Source organism: Mytilus californianus, unplaced genomic scaffold (assembly GCF_021869535.1).
Source record: "Mytilus californianus isolate M0D057914Y unplaced genomic scaffold, xbMytCali1.0.p SCAF_8, whole genome shotgun sequence".
Lineage (NCBI taxonomy): Eukaryota > Metazoa > Mollusca > Bivalvia > Mytilida > Mytilidae > Mytilus > Mytilus californianus.
This window is the reverse complement of record NW_026262734.1, coordinates 110,708,765-110,726,961: the sequence shown is the minus strand read 5'-3', so window position 1 is coordinate 110,726,961 and position 18,197 is coordinate 110,708,765. Positions and strand designations below refer to the sequence as shown.

Below are 18,197 nucleotides of genomic sequence, written 5' to 3'. Positions count from 1 at the left end.
TCCGTCAGTCCGGCAAATCAGTTTTCCACACTTGTTTTCTTCGTGCTTGAAGATATTGATTTGATATTTGGTATATTATTTAATCATGATTAGTTACAGATCAAGTTCAAATTTTGTTCGGTCTGATAATTTTGTGCAGAGTTATGGTCCTTGTTATTCTTATTTTATTTTTACCAGAAACATTGCATGATATAGGGTGTGATCAAACTATGTTTAATTTTACATGAATATGTCGACATCTTGCGTTATATCGATCTGATTGTTGATTTTTTAATATTGCTATTCACAAGTAAAAATGTACAAAATGTACCAGTCCATGTAATAAATACTCTTCTTCTTCTCCATTTGCGGTATCATGGTATTCTAACATTTTACGGCCTAGTAATAAATCTTCTGTGATTTCACATACCAGATCCAATATGTGAAAATGGCTGTGTTCAAAACTTACAATTGTAGTTTGTTGACCAGAATTTACATTATATAATTTAGATCCTCTAGGAAATACTTCGAGAGAAAAAAAATGATTCCCGATTGTACTTTTCTATAATCGTTTAGAATAAATGACACCTTAAAGACATTCTTAGTCGTAGTTGTGTAAGTTCATTTATATGTTTTGGAGTTTAGTGTGACGTCCATTTTCACTGAACTAGCACACAATTTTAGTTAGGGGCCGGCTGAGGACCACCTCCGGCGCGGGATTTTCTCGCTGCATTGGAGACCTATTGGTGGCCTTCGGCTGTTGTCTGCTCTTTGGTCGGGTTATTGTCTCTTTGACATATTCCCCATTTCCATTCTCAATTTTAGTTGCTTTTATATTGATCAACAGACCACCTCAGCTTGTTTTCGTTTCTTTAACCTTTTAGTTTTATTAATATATTTGTCTTTGAATTCGAAAAACAATGATCGCAGAATATACATGCAGCTCACATGCGACTTATTGCATCTGCACAAGAATAAAATAATCTATTTGATGAAGAGGCAACTACACTAAATTTTAAATCGTGTCATATTTTGGCCTCACCCTGATTTTTAAAAGTCGAACAAATCATTTATTTTTTTAATGTCGTATTGATATACATTTGTACGGCACGCCTACTAATGTTATGGTATTTCATCTGTTGTTCGTTCTTTTTTAATGAGTGAACGGTCATGTTTCAATTTTGTGAAAGAGAGGCAGCAAACATTGTGTAGCATGACAAATATGTACAAGCATTTTTTTGTATTAAAGATGTTGAATATTGGTGTTTACAACTCAAAATATTGTGTCCTTTTTTCCTTTTTGAGCTCACCTAGCCCAAAAGGGTTAAAATGGTTAAAAAATAGAACATGGGGGTAAAATGCAGTTTTTGGCTTATATATCTGAAACTAGAGCATTTAGAGCAAATCTGACATGGGGTAAAAATGTTCATCAGGTCAAGATCTGTCTATCCGGAAATTTTCAGACGCATCAGACAACCCGTTGTTGGGTTAAGGAAATTTTGCAGTTTTTGGTTATTATCGTGGATAATAGATAGTAAGAGATAAACTGTAAACAGCAAAATTGTTCAGCAAAGTAAGATCTACAAATAAGTCAACATGATCAAAATTGTCAATTGACCCTTTCAGGAGTTATTGCCCTTTAAAGTCAATTTTTCATAATCTTTCTTAAATCTCCACTTAATCTACTGGGCCAAATAGAATAAAACTAAGCCACAATTTACAATAGGGTATCTTGATTGAAAAATGTATCCGATGACCCTGTCATCCAACCAACATGGCCGCCATGGCTAAAAATAGAACATAAGGGTTTACTATAGAAGTCTATGGGAAAATTGTAAAAAAAAATTTCAAATGGTCACAACTTGAAAACTAATTTAAATAATGATAAGGGGTCTTCAGTAACTACTGTAAGACTACAATGGGATGACCTGCTTTAAATTTAACTGCTGGGCCGGATTAAACCAAACATGGCCTCAATCATTATTAGGGTATCTAATACTATTTATTATGATATTAACATTATTTTACATGATCTCCAAAACCACAGTAGATACAGGTGAGCGACACAGGCTCTTGAGAGCCTCTAGTTTGGATCGTTTTCTATTGAAGGTATATAAAAAAAGTATACATATATAACTACTTGAATATCTCAATTGTTTTTTTTTTTGTTTTTTTTTTTTAATTTGAAATAGTAAATTAATTCAGTATCTGGGAGGGAAAATAAGAACATTTTAAAGTTAATACTTGTTTATGACCATGAACGTGTATATTACAATTAAGCTTTCTCTTTTCATACAACGTATCCTTTTAAACGCTTTATTAATTTATATTTCAAAAAGTTAGTTCCGAGTATACCGGAAATGTAGTCTATGCTAGTACAGGCATTTTCTACGCCATGTAAAATAGAAAAAAATCATTAACCGAATTAAAGAAGAATAGGAAATAGATAATATATCAAAATGTTTTTATAGTGTGAAACGGTACATTTACCAGGATAAAAATGATCTAAATATATGTTAGATAAAACAGCTCTGGGCAGAAAGTCTGGAAAACGAAATACAGGAACGTTTGGAGTTTATTAAATTAATAAAATGACATGTGTTTGTCCACAGCTGTTATGGGTAGGTGTCATTCCACCCTCAGGACTACATGTACTTATATTTTCAATCAATATGATATATATAAATATATATATATATATTATCATAGGTTTGAACGTTGTTTTCAATTTAGACTTGTGTATATAGATATATATATATATGTATATATGTTTTAAATGACAAAATGTAAATTTTCATATTGAATTAACATTTTAAATATACCAAACAATGACAAAATACAGATTTAAGAGGTCAACATTAGTTATGTGTCTATAGTATAAGTCAATCTCTTATTCGCCTGAGTCAATAAATGTAACAAAGACTTTCAAAGATTTATAGATCTCCCATCAACCGTTAAATTCTTAAATGAAATAAATACATGTTTAACAACTACATGTGTAATCAAATACAACTACATCTGTAATCAAATACAACTACATGTGTAATCAAATACAACTACATGTGTAATTAAATACAACTACATGTGTAATCAAATACAACTACATGTGTAATCAAATACAACCACTGACATGATTCCTCCATGGTAGAGAACTGCCTCAGTCATCTTGTAATCGGGTGTTTGCCTCGAGGGCGGGAGGTCATGGGCTTTAAATGATATTTGCTACTTCCCTGATAAGCACGCAGCAAAGAGCAAAGACTGGTCGCTTGGAGTCAGAATAATGTGTCAGTGTAGGGTGATATGTCTTCCTGTGGCCTGTTAACTTGTAAATTAGCACGTTAAAAATTCGACTCAGCATGTTGGTCTAGTACAAAGCTGGGTTATTATTCATATTGCATTAACAAGTTCTCGTCCTGAATATACATGTAACTTGCCACTGGACATTAAACAACCATTCATCATCATTCATCCTGGCTTGGGACAGAAACACGAACATGTGGCGGGGTTAAAACTCATTTTCTGATATCTTAATCTGATAAAAATAAGATGTGGTATGATTACCAATGAGACACCAAATGAATATGGATGCCTTAAGCTATAAGGAAACTTTTAAATTACTTATTTTATTGAGCAAGTTAGCTTTTACTGTGTTCTTATTTTTTTCTCATAACAGATATTATACACATGTAGCGAGTTTCAGTTCATACTGAACCTCTGTTAAATCGTGTACATGTTTCTCTTGAGAACAGATTGCCAAAATTACATTTCGTACTTTTTTATCCATAATCAAATAATATAATGACTATGAACTTTCAATGTTATTTCTAAACTTTGTAATGTCGTCTGAAGTCGATTTAATCATATTTATTTAAAGTCAGTAGCCGTTCAACTATACATGAAATTGAGTATAAATCTAGTTTCACTTAGTATAATTGACTATATTATCTTAATAATGTACCCACTCCATTCGAATTTACATTTCATTATAGTCGGGATCGCCTCGATAATCAAAATAAAAGTCTCGTTATCAATCTGAAGAAGGAAAGATTTAAGTGCGCTTATATATACATACGGGAATTTTAAAATTCAAATCATGCATGAAAATATATATTAAAATCGAAACCCCTTAAAAACTTCAAATTAGACAAGAGAACGGGACAACAGAAATGTGTTACACGTATACAACTAAATACAGACCTAAATGTTTATCAGAATCTTACGGTAAAATTGAAATGCGCGTGAACTTTCCATAAAATCCGCAATCGAATACCTAATAAAAAATAATTGGCATATGCACGATATAACATATTGTAAGGACATTTTTGTCGAAGAATAAGTAATAAATAAATAGAATTATCATCCTCGTGATCGAACGTCTGGAAAGTCTGGAAAGCATGAACAAATTAATTAATTAAATAATTGAATAGATGAATAAATAAATAAATATATAAATACATAGCTGACTATGCGATATGGGTTTTACTCATTGTTGAAGGCCGTACGGTGGCCTATAGTTGTTAAATTCTTTGTCATTTGGTCTCTTGTGGAGAGTTGTCTCATTGGTAATCATACCACATCTTCTTTTTATATACATAAATTATAAAAGGTATACAATTAGGAAATAATCATATATCTTTATTATATATACACCGGTTAAATAATCATATATCTTTATTCTATATACACCGGTTAAATTATCATGTTCGAGATCAAATGTTTTATAAGCGTTATGTACATAAACAATTGTATTTCATTAAAAAAAATATTACTGCAAGGACAACTGCGACAAGTATCTAGGTTACATTTCAGTGCACTGACCTGATATATCGCCCTCAGGTCTACATGTACCTTAAAGATATATAATTGCATTAAATTCAAAGTTCAACGAAATTTTCTATCTTATTTTCTTTATTTTAGCTTGGGTATAACTTTCTTTTTTTTTATTCCTTTTTAAGTATTGATAGCTTGTTTTATTTAAGATTGTTGGTGTAAAATGTATATACTATGTTGTTGTTTAATTTAAGATTGTTGGTGTATATATGTTGTTGTTTAGGTGTAGGTTATCGCCAAGATTGTTGGTGTATATATGTTGTTGTTTAGGTGCAGGTTATCGCCAAGATTATTGGTGTATATATGTTGTTGTTTAGGAGTAGGTTATCGCCAAGATTGTTGGTGTATATATGTTGATGTTTAGGTGTAGGTTATCGCGAGGATTGTTGGTGTATATATGTTGTTGTTTAGGTGTAGATTATCGCCAAGATTGTGGTGTATATATGTTGATGTTAAGGTGTAGGTTATCGCCAAGATTGTTGGTGTATATATGTTGATGTTTAAGTGTAGGTTATCGCCAAGATTGTTGGTGTATATATGTTGTTGTTTAGGTGTAGGTTATACCCAAGATTGTTGGTGTATATATGTTGTTGTTTAGGTGTAGGTTATCGCCAAGATTGTTGGTGTATATATGTTGTTGCTTAGGTGAAGGTTATCGCGAGGATTGTTGGTGTATATATGTTGTTGTTTAGGTGTAGGTTATCGCCAAGATTGTGGTGTATATATGTTGTTGTTTAGGTGTAGGTTATCGCGAGGATTGTTGGTGTATATATGTTGATGTTTAGGTGTAGGTTATCGCGAGGATTGTTGGTGTATATATGTTGTTGTTTAGGTGTAGGTTATCGCCAAGATTGTAGGTGTATATATGTTGTTGTTTAGGTGTAGGTTATCGCGAGGATTGTTGGTGTATATATGTTGTTGTTTAGGTGTAGGTTATCGCCAAGATTGTTGTTGTATATATGTTGATGTTTAGGTGTAGGTTATCGCGAGGATTGTTGGTGTATATATGTTGTTGTTTAGGTGTAGGTTATCGCGAGGATTGTTGGTGTATATATGTTGTTGTTCAGGTGTAGGTTATCGCCAAGATTGTTGGTTTATATATGTTGTTGTTTAGGTGTAGGTTATCGCCAAGATTGTAGGTGTATATATGTTGATGTTTAGGTGTAAGTTATCGCCAAGATTGTAGGTGTATATATGTTGTTGCTTAGGTGTAGGTTATCGCCAAGATTGTTGGTGTATATATGTTGTTGTTTAGGTGTAGGTTATTGCCAATATTGTTGTTGTATATATGTTGTTGTTTAGGTGTAGGTTATCGCCAAGATTGTAGGTGTATATATGTTGTTGTTTAGGAGTAGGTTATCGCCAAGATTGTTGGTGTATATATGTTGTTGTTTAGGAGTAGGTTATCGCCAAGATTGTTGGTGTATATATGTTGTTGTTTAGGAGTAGGTTATCGCCAAGATTGTTGGTGTATATATGTTGATGTTTAGGTGTAGGTTATCGCGAGGATTGTTGGTGTATATATGTTGTTGTTTAGGTGTATGTTATCGCCAAGATTGTGGTGTATATATGTTGATGTTAAGGTGAAGGTTATCGCCAAGATTGTTGGTGTATATATGTTGATGTTTAAGTGTAGGTTATCGCCAAGATTGTTGGTGTATATATGTTGATTTTTATGTGTAGGTTATCGCCAAGATTGTTGGTGTATATATGTTGATGTTAAGGTGTAGGTTATCGCCAAGATTGTTGGTTTATATATGTTGATGTTTAGGTGTAGGTTATCGCCAAGTTTGTTGGTGTATATATGTTGATGTTAAGGTGTAGGTTATTGCCAATATTGTTGGTTTATATATGTTGATGTTTAGGTGTAGGTTATCGCCAAGTTTGTTGGCGTATATATGTTGATGTTTAAGTGTAGGTTATTGCCAATATTGTTAGTTTATATATGTTGATGTTTAGGTGTAGGTTATCGCCAAGTTTGTTGGTGTATATATGTTGATGTTTAGATGTAAGTTATCGCCAAGATTGTGGTGTATATATGTTGATGTTTAGGTGTAGGTTATCGCGAGGATTGTTGGTGTATATATGTTGTTGTTTAGGAGTAGGTTATCGCCAAGATGGTGGTGTATATATGTTGTTGTTTAGGTGTAGGTTATCGCCAAGATTGTTGGTGTATAGATGTTGTTGTTTAGGAGTAGGTTATCGCCAAGATTGTTGGTGTATATATGTTGTTGTTTAGGAGTAGGTTATCGCCAAGATTGTTGGTGTATATATGTTGTTATTTAGAAGTAGGTTATCGCCAAGATTGTTGGTGTATATATGTTGATGTTTTGGTGTAGTTTATCGCGAGGATTGTTGGTGTATATATGTTGTTGTTTAGGTGTATGTTATCGCCAAGATTGTGGTGTATATATGTTGATCTTAAGGTGAAGGTTATCGCCAAGATTGTTGGTGTATATATGTTGATGTTTAAGTGTAGGTTATCGCCAAGATTGTTGGTGTATATATGTTGATGTTTATGTGTAGGTTATCGCCAAGATTGTTGGTGTATATATGTTGATGTTAAGGTGTAGGTTATCGCCAAGATTGTTGGTGTATATATGTTGATGTTAAGGTGTAGGTTATCGCCAAGTTTGTTGGTGTATATATGTTGATGTTTAGGTGTAGGTTATTGCCAATATTGTTGGTTTATATATGTTGATGTTTAGGTGTAGGTTTTCGCCAAGTTTGTTGGTGTATATATGTTGATGTTTAAGTCTAGGTTATTGCCAATATTGTTGGTTTATATATGTTGATGTTTAGGTGTAGGTTATCGCCAAGTTTGTTGGTGTATATATGTTGATGTTTAGATGTAAGTTATCGCCAAGATTGTGGTGTATATATGTTGTTGTTTAGGAGTAGGTTATCGCCAAGATGGTGGTGTATATATGTTGTTGTTTAGGTGTAGGTTATCGCCAAGATTGTTGGTGTATATATGTTGTTGTTTAGGAGTAGGTTATCGCCAAGATTGTTGGTGTATATATGTTGTTGTTTAGGAGTAGGTTATCGCCAAGATTGTTGGTGTATATATGTTGATGTTTAGGTGTAGGTTATCGCGAGGATTGTTGGTGTATATATGTTGTTGTTTAGGTGTATGTTGTCGCCAAGATTGTGGTGTATATATGTTGATGTTAAGGTGAAGGTTATCGTTAAGATTATTGGTGTATATATGTTGATGTTTAAGTGTAGGTTATCGCCAAGATTGTTGGTGTATATATGTTGATTTTTATGTGTAGGTTATCGCCAAGATTGTTGGTGTATATATGTTGATGTTAAGGTGTAGGTTATCGCCAAGATTGTTGGTTTATATATGTTGATGTTTAGGTGTAGGTTATCGCCAAGTTTGTTGGTGTATATATGTTGATGTTTAGGTGTAGGTTATTGCCAATATTGTTGGTTTATATATGTTGATGTTTAGGTGTAGGTTATCGCCAAGTTTGTTGGTGTATATATGTTGATGTTTAGGTGTAGGTTATTGCCAATATTGTTGGTTTATATATGTTGATGTTTAGGTGTAGGTTATCGCCAAGATTGTTGGTGTATATATGTTGATGTTTAGGTGTAGGTTATCGTCAAGATTGTTGGTGTATATATGTTGTTGTTTAGGAGTAGGTTATCGCCAAGATTGTTGGTGTATATATGTTGATGTTCAGGTGTAGGTTATCGCCAAGTTTGTTGGTGTATATATGTTGATGTTTAGGTGTAGGTTATTGCCAATATTGTTGGTTTATATATGTTGATGTTTAGGTGTAGGTTATCGTCAAGATTGTTGTTGTATATATGTTGTTGTTTAGGTGAAGGTTATCGCCAAGATTGTAGGTGTATATATGTTGTTGCTTAGGTGAAGGTTATCGCGAGGATTGTTGGTGTATATATGTTGTTGTTTAGGTGTAGGTTATCGCCAAGATTGTAGGTGTATATATGTTGTTGTTTAGGTGTAGGTTATCGCGAGGATTGTTGGTGTATATATGTTGTTGTTTAGGTGTAGGTTATCGCCAAGATTGTTGGTGTATATATGTTGATGTTTATTTGTAGGTTATCGCCAAGATTGTTGGTGTATATATGTTGATGTTTAGGTGTAGGTTGTCGCCAAGATTGTTGGTGTATATATGTTGATGTTTAGGTGTAGGTTATCGCGAGGATTGTTGGTGTATATATGTTGTTGTTTAGGTGTATGTTATCGCCAAGATTGTGGTGTATATATGTTGATGTTAAGGTGAAGGTTATCGCCAAGATTGTTGGTGTATATATGTTGATGTTTAAGTGTAGGTTATCGCCAAGATTGTTGGTGTATATATGTTGATGTTTATGTGTAGGTTATCGCCAAGATTGTTGGTGTATATATGTTGATGTTAAGGTGTAGGTTATCGCCAAGATTGTTGGTTTATATATGTTGATGTTTAGGTGTAGGTTATCGCCAAGATTGTTGGTGTATATATGTTGTTGTTTAGGAGTAGGTTATCGCCAAGATGGTGGTGTATATATGTTGTTGTTTAGGTGTAGGTTATCGCCAAGATTGTTGGTGTATATATGTTGTTGTTTAGGAGTAGGTTATCGCCTAGATTGTTGGTGTATATATGTTGTTGTTTAGGAGTAGGTTATCGCCAAGATTGTTGGTGTATATATGTTGATGTTTAGGTGTAGGTTATCGCGAGGATTGTTGGTGTATATATGTTGTTGTTTAGGTGTATGTTATCGCCAAGATTGTGGTGTATATATGTTGATGTTAAGGTGAAGGTTATCGCCAAGATTGTTGGTGTATATATGTTGATGTTTAAGTGTAGGTTATCGCCAAGATTGTTGGTGTATATATGTTGATGTTTATGTGTAGGTTATCGCCAAGTTTGTTGGTGTATATATGTTGATGTTAAGGTGTAGGTTATCGCCAAGATTGTTGGTTTATATATGTTGATGTTTAGGTGTAGGTTATCGCCAAGATTGTTGGTGTATATATGTTGTTGTTTAGGAGTAGGTTATCGCCAAGATGGTGGTGTATATATGTTGTTGTTTAGGTGTAGGTTATCGCCAAGATTGTTGGTGTATATATGTTGTTGTTTAGGAGTAGGTTATCGCCAAGATTGTTGGTGTATATATGTTGTTGTTTAGGAGTAGGTTATCGCCAAGATTGTTGGTGTATATATGTTGATGTTTAGGTGTAGGTTATCGCGAGGATTGTTGGTGTATATATGTTGTTGTTTAGGTGTATGTTATCGCCAAGATTGTGGTGTATATATGTTGATGTTAAGGTGAAGGTTATCGCCAAGATTGTTGGTGTATATATGTTGATGTTTAAGTGTAGGTTATCGCCAAGATTGTTGGTGTATATATGTTGATGTTTATGTGTAGGTTATCGCCAAGATTGTTGATGTATATATGTTGATGTTAAGGTGTAGGTTATCGCCAAGATTGTTGGTTTATATATGTTGATGTTTAGGTGTAGGTTATCGCCAAGATTGTTGGTGTATATATGTTGTTGTTTAGGAGTAGGTTATCGCCAAGATGGTGGTGTATATATGTTGTTGTTTAGGTGTAGGTTATCGCCAAGATTGTTGGTGTATATATGTTGTTGTTTAGGAGTAGGTTATCGCCAAGATTGTTGGTGTATATATGTTGTTGTTTAGGAGTAGGTTATCGCCAAGATTGTTGGTGTATATATGTTGATGTTTAGGTGTAGGTTATCGCGAGGATTGTTGGTGTATATATGGTGTTGTTTAGGTGTATGTTATCGCCAAGATTGTGGTGTATATATGTTGATGTTAAGGTGAAGGTTATCGCCAAGATTGTTGGTGTATATATGTTGATGTTTAAGTGTAGGTTATCGCCAAGATTGTTGGTGTATATTGTTGATGTTTATGTGTAGGTTATCGCCAAGATTGTTGGTGTATATATGTTGATGTTAAGGTGTAGGTTATCGCCAAGATTGTTGGTTTATATATGTTGATGTTTAGGTGTAGGTTATCGCCAAGTTTGTTGGTGTATATATGTTGATGTTTAGGTGTAGGTTATTGCCAATATTGTTGGTTTATATATGTTGATGTTTAGGTGTAGGTTATCGCCAAGTTTGTTGGTGTATATATGTTGATGTTTAGGTGTAGGTTATTGCCAATATTGTTGGTTTATATATGTTGATGTTTAGGTGTAGGTTATCGCCAAGATTGTTGGTGTATATATGTTGATGTTTAGGTGTAGGTTATCGTCAAGATTGTTGGTGTATATATGTTGTTGTTTAGGAGTAGGTTATCGCCAAGATTGTTGGTGTATATATGTTGATGTTTAGGTGTAGGTTTTCGCCAAGTTTGTTGGTGTATATATGTTGAAGTTTAGGTGTAGGTTATTGCCAATATTGTTGGTTTATATATGTTGATGTTTAGGTGTAGGTTATCGTCAAGATTGTTGTTGTATATATGTTGTTGTTTAGGTGAAGGTTATCGCCAAGATTGTAGGTGTATATATGTTGTTGCTTAGGTGAAGGTTATCGCGAGGATTGTTGGTGTATATATGTTGTTGTTTAGGTGTAGGTTATCGCCAAGATTGTAGGTGTATATATGTTGTTGTTTAGGTGTAGGTTATCGCGAGGATTGTTGGTGTATATATGTTGTTGTTTAGGTGTAGGTTATCACCAAGATTGTTGGTGTATATATGTTGATGTTTATTTGTAGGTTATCGCCAAGATTGTTGGTGTATATATGTTGATGTTTAGGTGTAGGTTGTCGCCAAGATTGTTGGTGTATATATGTTGATGTTTAGGTGTAGGTTATCGCGAGGATTGTTGGTGTATATATGTTGTTGTTTAGGTGTATGTTATCGCCAAGATTGTGGTGTATATATGTTGATGTTAAGGTGAAGGTTATCGCCAAGATTGTTGGTGTATATATGTTGATGTTTAAGTGTAGGTTATCGCCAAGTTGTTGGTGTATATATGTTGATGTTAATGTGTAGGTTATCGCCAAGATTGTTGGTGTATATATGTTGATGTTAAGGTGTAGGTTATCGCCAAGATTGTTGGTTTATATATGTTGATGTTTAGGTGTAGGTTATCGCCAAGTTTGTTGGTGTATATATGTTGATGTTTAGGTGTAGGTTATTGCCAATATTGTTGGTTTATATATGTTGATGTTTAGGTGTAGGTTATCGCCAAGTTTGTTGGTGTATATATGTTGATGTTTAGGTGTAGGTTATTGCCAATATAGTTGGTTTATATATGTTGATGTTTAGGTGTAGGTTATCGCCAAGTTTGTTGGTGTATATATGTTGATGTTTAGATGTAAGTTATCGCCAAGATTGTTGGTGTATATATGTTGATGTTTAGGTGTAGGTTATCGCCAAGATTGTTGGTGTATATGTGTTGATGTTTAGGTGTAGGTTATCGCCAAGATTGTGGTGTATATATGCTGATGTTTAAATGTAGGTTATCGCCAAGATGGTGGTGTATATATGTTGATGTTTAGGTGTAGGTTATCGCCAAGATTGTTGGTGTATATATGTTGATATTTAGGTGTAGGTTATCGCCAAGATTGTTGGTATATATATGTTGATGTTTAGGTGTAGGTTATCGCCAGGATTGTTGTGTATAGATGTTGATGTTTAGGTGTAGGTTATCGCCAAAATTGTTGGTGTATATATGTTGATGTTTAGGTGTAGGTTATCGCCAATATTGTTGGTGTATATGTGTTGATGTTTAGGTGTAATTTATCGCCAAGATGATGGTGTATATATGTTGATGTTTAGGTGTAGGTTATCGCCAAGATGGTGGTGTATATATGGTGAGGTTTAGGTGTAGGTTATCGCCAAGATTGTTGGTGTATATATGTTGATGTTTAGGTGTAGGTTATCGCCAAGATTGTTGGTGTATATATGTTGATGTTTAGGTGTAGGTTATCGCCAATATTGTTGGTGTTCATGTGTTGATGTTTAGGTGTAGTTTATCCCCAAGATGATGGTGTATATATGTTGATGTTTAGGTGTAGGTTATCGCCAAGATGGTGGTGTATATATGGTGAGGTTTAGGTGTAGGTTATCGCCAAGATTGTTGGTGTATATATGTTGATGTTTAGGTGTAGGTTATCGCCAAGATTGTGGTGTATATATGTTGATGTTTAGGTGTAGGTTATCGCCAAGATGGTGGTATATATATGTTGTTGATAAGGTGTAGGTTATCGCCAAGATTGTTGGTGTATATGTGTTGATGTATAGGTGTAGGTTATCGACAAGATTGTTGGTGTATATACGTTGATGTTTAGGTGTAGGTTATCGCCAAGATTGTTGATGTATATATGTTGTTGTTTAGGTGTAGGTTATCGCCAAGATTGTTGGTGTATATATGTTGATGTTTAGGTGTAGGTTGTCGCCAAGATTGTTGGTGTATATATGTTGATGTTTATTTGTAGGTTATCGCCAAGATTGTTGGTGTATATATGTTGATATTTAGGTGTAGGTTGTCGCCAAGATTGTTGGTGTATATATGTTGATGTTTATTTGTAGGTTATCGCCAAGATTGTTGGTGTATATATGTTGATGTTTAGGTGTAGGTTGTCGCCAAGATTGTTGGTGTATATATGTTGATGTTTATTTGTAGGTTATCGCCAAGATTGTTGGTGTATATATGTTGATGTTTAGGTGTAGGTTGTCGCCAAGATTGTTGGTGTATATATGTTGATGTGTATTTGTAGGTTATCGCCAAGATTGTTGGTGTATATATGTTTATATTTAGGTGTAGGTTATCGCCAAGAATTCCACGATATTAAAGTATTTGACTGTTATGTATTATATTTCTGTTGAATTGAGTATGTTTTTAAATAATAAGGAAATGTGGTATGAATACCAGTGGTACTAAATATGCATCAGAGACTATAGGACAGCCACGATCAATTGCATGGCCCACACAACATGGGGAGCAGGATTTGCTTACCCTTCCGGAGCACCTGATACATGTATCACCCCAGGTTTGTTGGGGTTCGTGTTGCTCAGTCGGATTTCTATGTTGTGTTTTGTGTACTGTTGTCTGTCTGTTTGTCTTTTTCTTTTTTTAGCCATGGCGTTGTCGGTTTGTTTTCTACTTACAAGTTTGAATGTTCCTTTGGTATCCTTCGCCTCTCTTTTGCATTGTTTCCTTTTCAAGAGCTAGATATTGCAAAGTAAATTTGTAGATTATATTGTATTTTTATGTGGAAGAGGTTTCTTTAATTTGCATTTGATTTAGATACAAAATTAAGGGCAATGATAATCTGATCACGAGTTCGACAAAAACGTTTTGCGAAGATCACGCAGAAAAAATAAACCGAAGATAAAGTAGCAAAGAACTAACTAATGTATTATCAAGGTTATTCAACTCGACACATTTATATACAGTTGGAAAATACATCTACGTTAAAATCGGACTATACTATAAATCATCACAGAATCTTTTCTCCAGAGATCTTATATAACTGTTTGATAATTTGATGTATTTAAAAGCTTTGACAAGTCAATAAACTATATGGAACAAAGTAATCTGGATTATTTTGTAACGACTCAATTTATATATTTTACATGTTTGAGAAGTTGATTGAGCGCTAATAAAAAGTTAAGCCTTCCTACATTTATAATGAGCTAGCAAAAATCATGTTATACCTAAAAACACAAAATACACGATTTCTATGTTCTATAAGTTATACATGTACAAGATATGCTTTGATTACACAAACAAGTTATTTCAATCTGTATTGTTGAAAAGTCGTTATCACATTAAAATCGACATAAGTTTATTGTACTCTTAGTTACCCAAGGATTGACTGGAATAATGCGATGTGTTCATCCTTGACATCTCCACTCCTACAGTAAAACCCATGCTAAAGATGGGCTTCCATTTGGCTGTGCGGGATATATACGCAGCCACTTTCGGTCGGAATGGCGAAGTTAATTCCAATGCCTCGTATCTAGGATTACTCTGCTTCCTTTTAGCAATTTCACGAGGAGGCCACAAGGGAGGAGGTTTATTCCTGTTCTATTTAATATTAAGGCCATTTTCCCTATTTATTGTTTTGCATTCGTATTTATTCTTTATAGTTAACTTTTTATACGTATTCTCCTCCTTTCTATAACCCCATCCAACCCTTCAGAAATGGCATATATATTTAGACTTGGTTCAGTGACTTTAAATCTTTATTTAGCTCTTATCATCAAAGTTTCTCTTAAAAGCTTGAACACAAAAGTTAACTATAGATATTTAAGTTAAAATGAATCACGAGGAGTCCGAGGTTATGTAATTTCATACATGTATAGAACAGTATATACAATCATTGGTATATTTGAGTACTGCTGGACCATTAAATGGATACATCCTTTATCTATTTGTAGGACTTTTCTGATAGTTTAATTATTATTCTTTCTGGTAAACGCTGCTGACTTCTGGAAGGATAATTCCATATTGTATTCGAATAATTGAAAGAAACAGAAAGATATACCCCAATGTCTTCTTTATATTTATTACACACTAAGCCCGTTTAAATTTTTGTTCAATGTTTCCTTAATATTTTATATTCGCCACGGTATTATCGCAGTTCCTTATGAGATTTTAACATTATTACGGGGTATTTTTTAACATACAACCAAGGAAAAAATCCATAATGGTTGCTCAATATTTTTAAGTATTTTGAAAATGGCTAAATACTTGATAGATTTAAATTATTGAAATTTGAAAGTACATTGACCCAGAAGTCTTTAACAGAAGTTTAAGAAAAATATATCGTCGAACATTTAGACACCCCTGGTCAGCTACTTTAAATCAAAATTTAACTATTTTTTAAATGATATAGAAGAAAAAGATTTTTTTTTAAACTCAATTTTGTATTTAATTATTGTATTTATTTATTAATTTTAAAAATGCAAACTATTCTTTTGAAGCACTTTTTTCATATAATATAGAATCAAACATTTGTTGAGAAAACAAACCATGTCCCACACCCACAGAAGATGAATGGTTGGTACCTATAATTCCGTTGATAACTAATTATAAGAAACAGCTAAGTTCTTATGATATGTAAGACGTCATGATTGATAGAGAATATCTGCTTCGTCATAAATCAACTGTACAGTCAGCTTACATGCAAGAAAGAATCTAAAATTCTGTAAAATAAATACCTATATATCGATAAGAAATACTTAAGATAATACTGACAAGATATTTCAATGAGGAATGTTAATCAAATCTGTTCAATCACGATCGTTGTGATATATCCAACGAAAGTAATTCACACTTATCGTTGTTTATCATAACAAAATTGGATTTCTGTTATTGTATTGAAACTGATTTGGAGTAGGTCTCCGTTTCCTGATTGGCAGAGAGTCAATATAATAATATAATGATTTTTCCAATATTTTTACAGACGTAACAAAGCGGTGGATCACTTCATATTACATCTCTGCCATTGCACCGAGAAACAACGACCCCTTTAATAAGGCGGAGTTATATTGTTCATTGACGCGTGACATTGAAGTTATAACTGATGACAGCGTTATTACGGTTCAAATGATCAACGAACAGTGTTTTCTGCCCGTAAGGCGATGTTTTCAGAAACTGGACATTACATTATTAAACATTTACAACTTATCGTTTGGATTATCGATACCGGAGAGTGAGAAAGGTGAAGAAGTGAAAGAAAAATCAGAGTCTCCTACTATGTTAGCTATCTATACGATTATATATTTACCATTTTATGTTGCAATAATTGGAACTATTTTATGGAGTGCATTGTGTTACATAAAATCCTTACTACAAACAACCGAGGTTTATCCAAGATTATATTTCAAAGAATCGACTTTAGCATCACATCTTATTAAAAAATGTAGATTGGCAACTCGTCAGTTTTCGCCACCCTTTTGGATGAGAAATAAACATATTCAGACATTTTTACCCTTTTTTATTCCACAATGCAGTGTTCAGTTTAAGCGAGAATATCTTCAATTAAAAGATAGGGGTGTGGTAGCGTTAGATTGGGTGGTAAATTTACATCTTCACCGAAAGAAAAGGAGAACGGTGTTAATAGTTATTCCAGGACTGTGTGGAACTGCAGGCGGGCTTTCTAAAATATGTCAATACGCAGCAAAACGAGGATTTCAACCAGTTGTATTTAATAGGAGAGGACTTGGAAATTCGTTCTTAACGACACCAAAACTACAAAGCTATGGTGATCCCTCTGATTTCAGGCAAGTAATAAAATACATAAATGGAAAATATCCTAAAGCACTTGTAACATGTGTCTCTTACGGCACCGGAAGTGAGTGTTTACTCTCGTATCTAGGAGAATTCGGATCTTCTGCTCAAATCAGCGCGGGAGTTAGCGTTTCTGCTTCTTTTGAAGTTGCTCATAGAACGTCAACGAAATTAAATGGTATTTATGATCTTTTATTTTTAACATTATTAAAGAGAGTTGTCTGGAAACACGCGAAAGCTTTGACGAAAATTATTGATGTTCCGAAAGCTCTGAAAGCTTGGACCTACAAACAGTTCGATGAAGCTGTATTTTGTAAAATGTACGGGTACAGTGATTTAGAGGAATTCTGGGACAGAAACAATCCGCTCAGAGATGTGGACGACATATCTGTGCCATTATTATTTATTTCCAGTGAAGACGACCCTCTTCATTCTAATAAAAACATTCCATTAGATCTATTCAAATATTATCCTAACTTTTTCATGTTGATGCCCAAATATGGCGGTCATGGCGGATTCTTAGATGACATTGCAGCTCTTTCGTGGGCCGATAGAGTTGTTATAGATTATTTAGAAGCAATATTGGAATTTACAATGAAAGGATATACGATTAATTACAATAAAAGTCCTGCGAGATCGACTATATAATGTAATATTTATTGTTAAATTATTTGTTAAGTTTAATTTGTTGAATAAAATGGAGAGTAAACCTAAGAGGTATGTGGAAGTACTAGTTAGCCATCATGAATATGTTAATTTTTTTTTATTTTCATATTTGTGTTATATATGTAATTCCATAAAAATATGCAATGGCCTTCTGAATGAGGAATGTATTCCAGCATATTACATCATACGAATATGAAAGTTTTATTTTGATTCGGTTTACATTTGGTAGGGTTCGTGTTGCTCTGTCTTTAGTTTCTATGTTGTGTTTTGTGTACTGTTGTTGGCTTTTCGTCGTTTTTCTCTTTTTTTATTGCCATGCCATTGTCAGTTTTTTTCGACTAATGAGTTTGAATGTCCCTTTGGTATCTTTCGACTCTCTTTAAATATACTTTTATACTGCTTTACACTTTACCTCCTGGAAACATTATGCTAATAAAAAGATACTTCAGCGCATTGTATATAAGAAAAATAAGTCAGTAGACAAATAAATATT

The 18,197-nt window shown here is 33.6% G+C and overlaps 1 protein-coding gene across 3 annotated transcripts in view; it reads left to right on the top strand.

The window, feature by feature from the left end:
- Positions 1–17,752, top strand: part of LOC127710980 (protein ABHD15-like) — a 30,293-nt gene extending 12,541 nt beyond the window's left edge. For all 3 annotated transcript variants that reach the window (XM_052216926.1, XM_052216927.1, XM_052216928.1), the window contains exon 2: positions 16,212–17,752. In XM_052216926.1, the coding sequence (XP_052072886.1) occupies positions 16,355–17,686 (1,332 nt within the window). In that variant the 5' untranslated portion in view covers positions 16,212–16,354 and the 3' untranslated portion in view covers positions 17,687–17,752. The remainder of the gene's footprint in view (positions 1–16,211) is intronic.
- Positions 17,753–18,197: the final 445 nt, after the last annotated feature.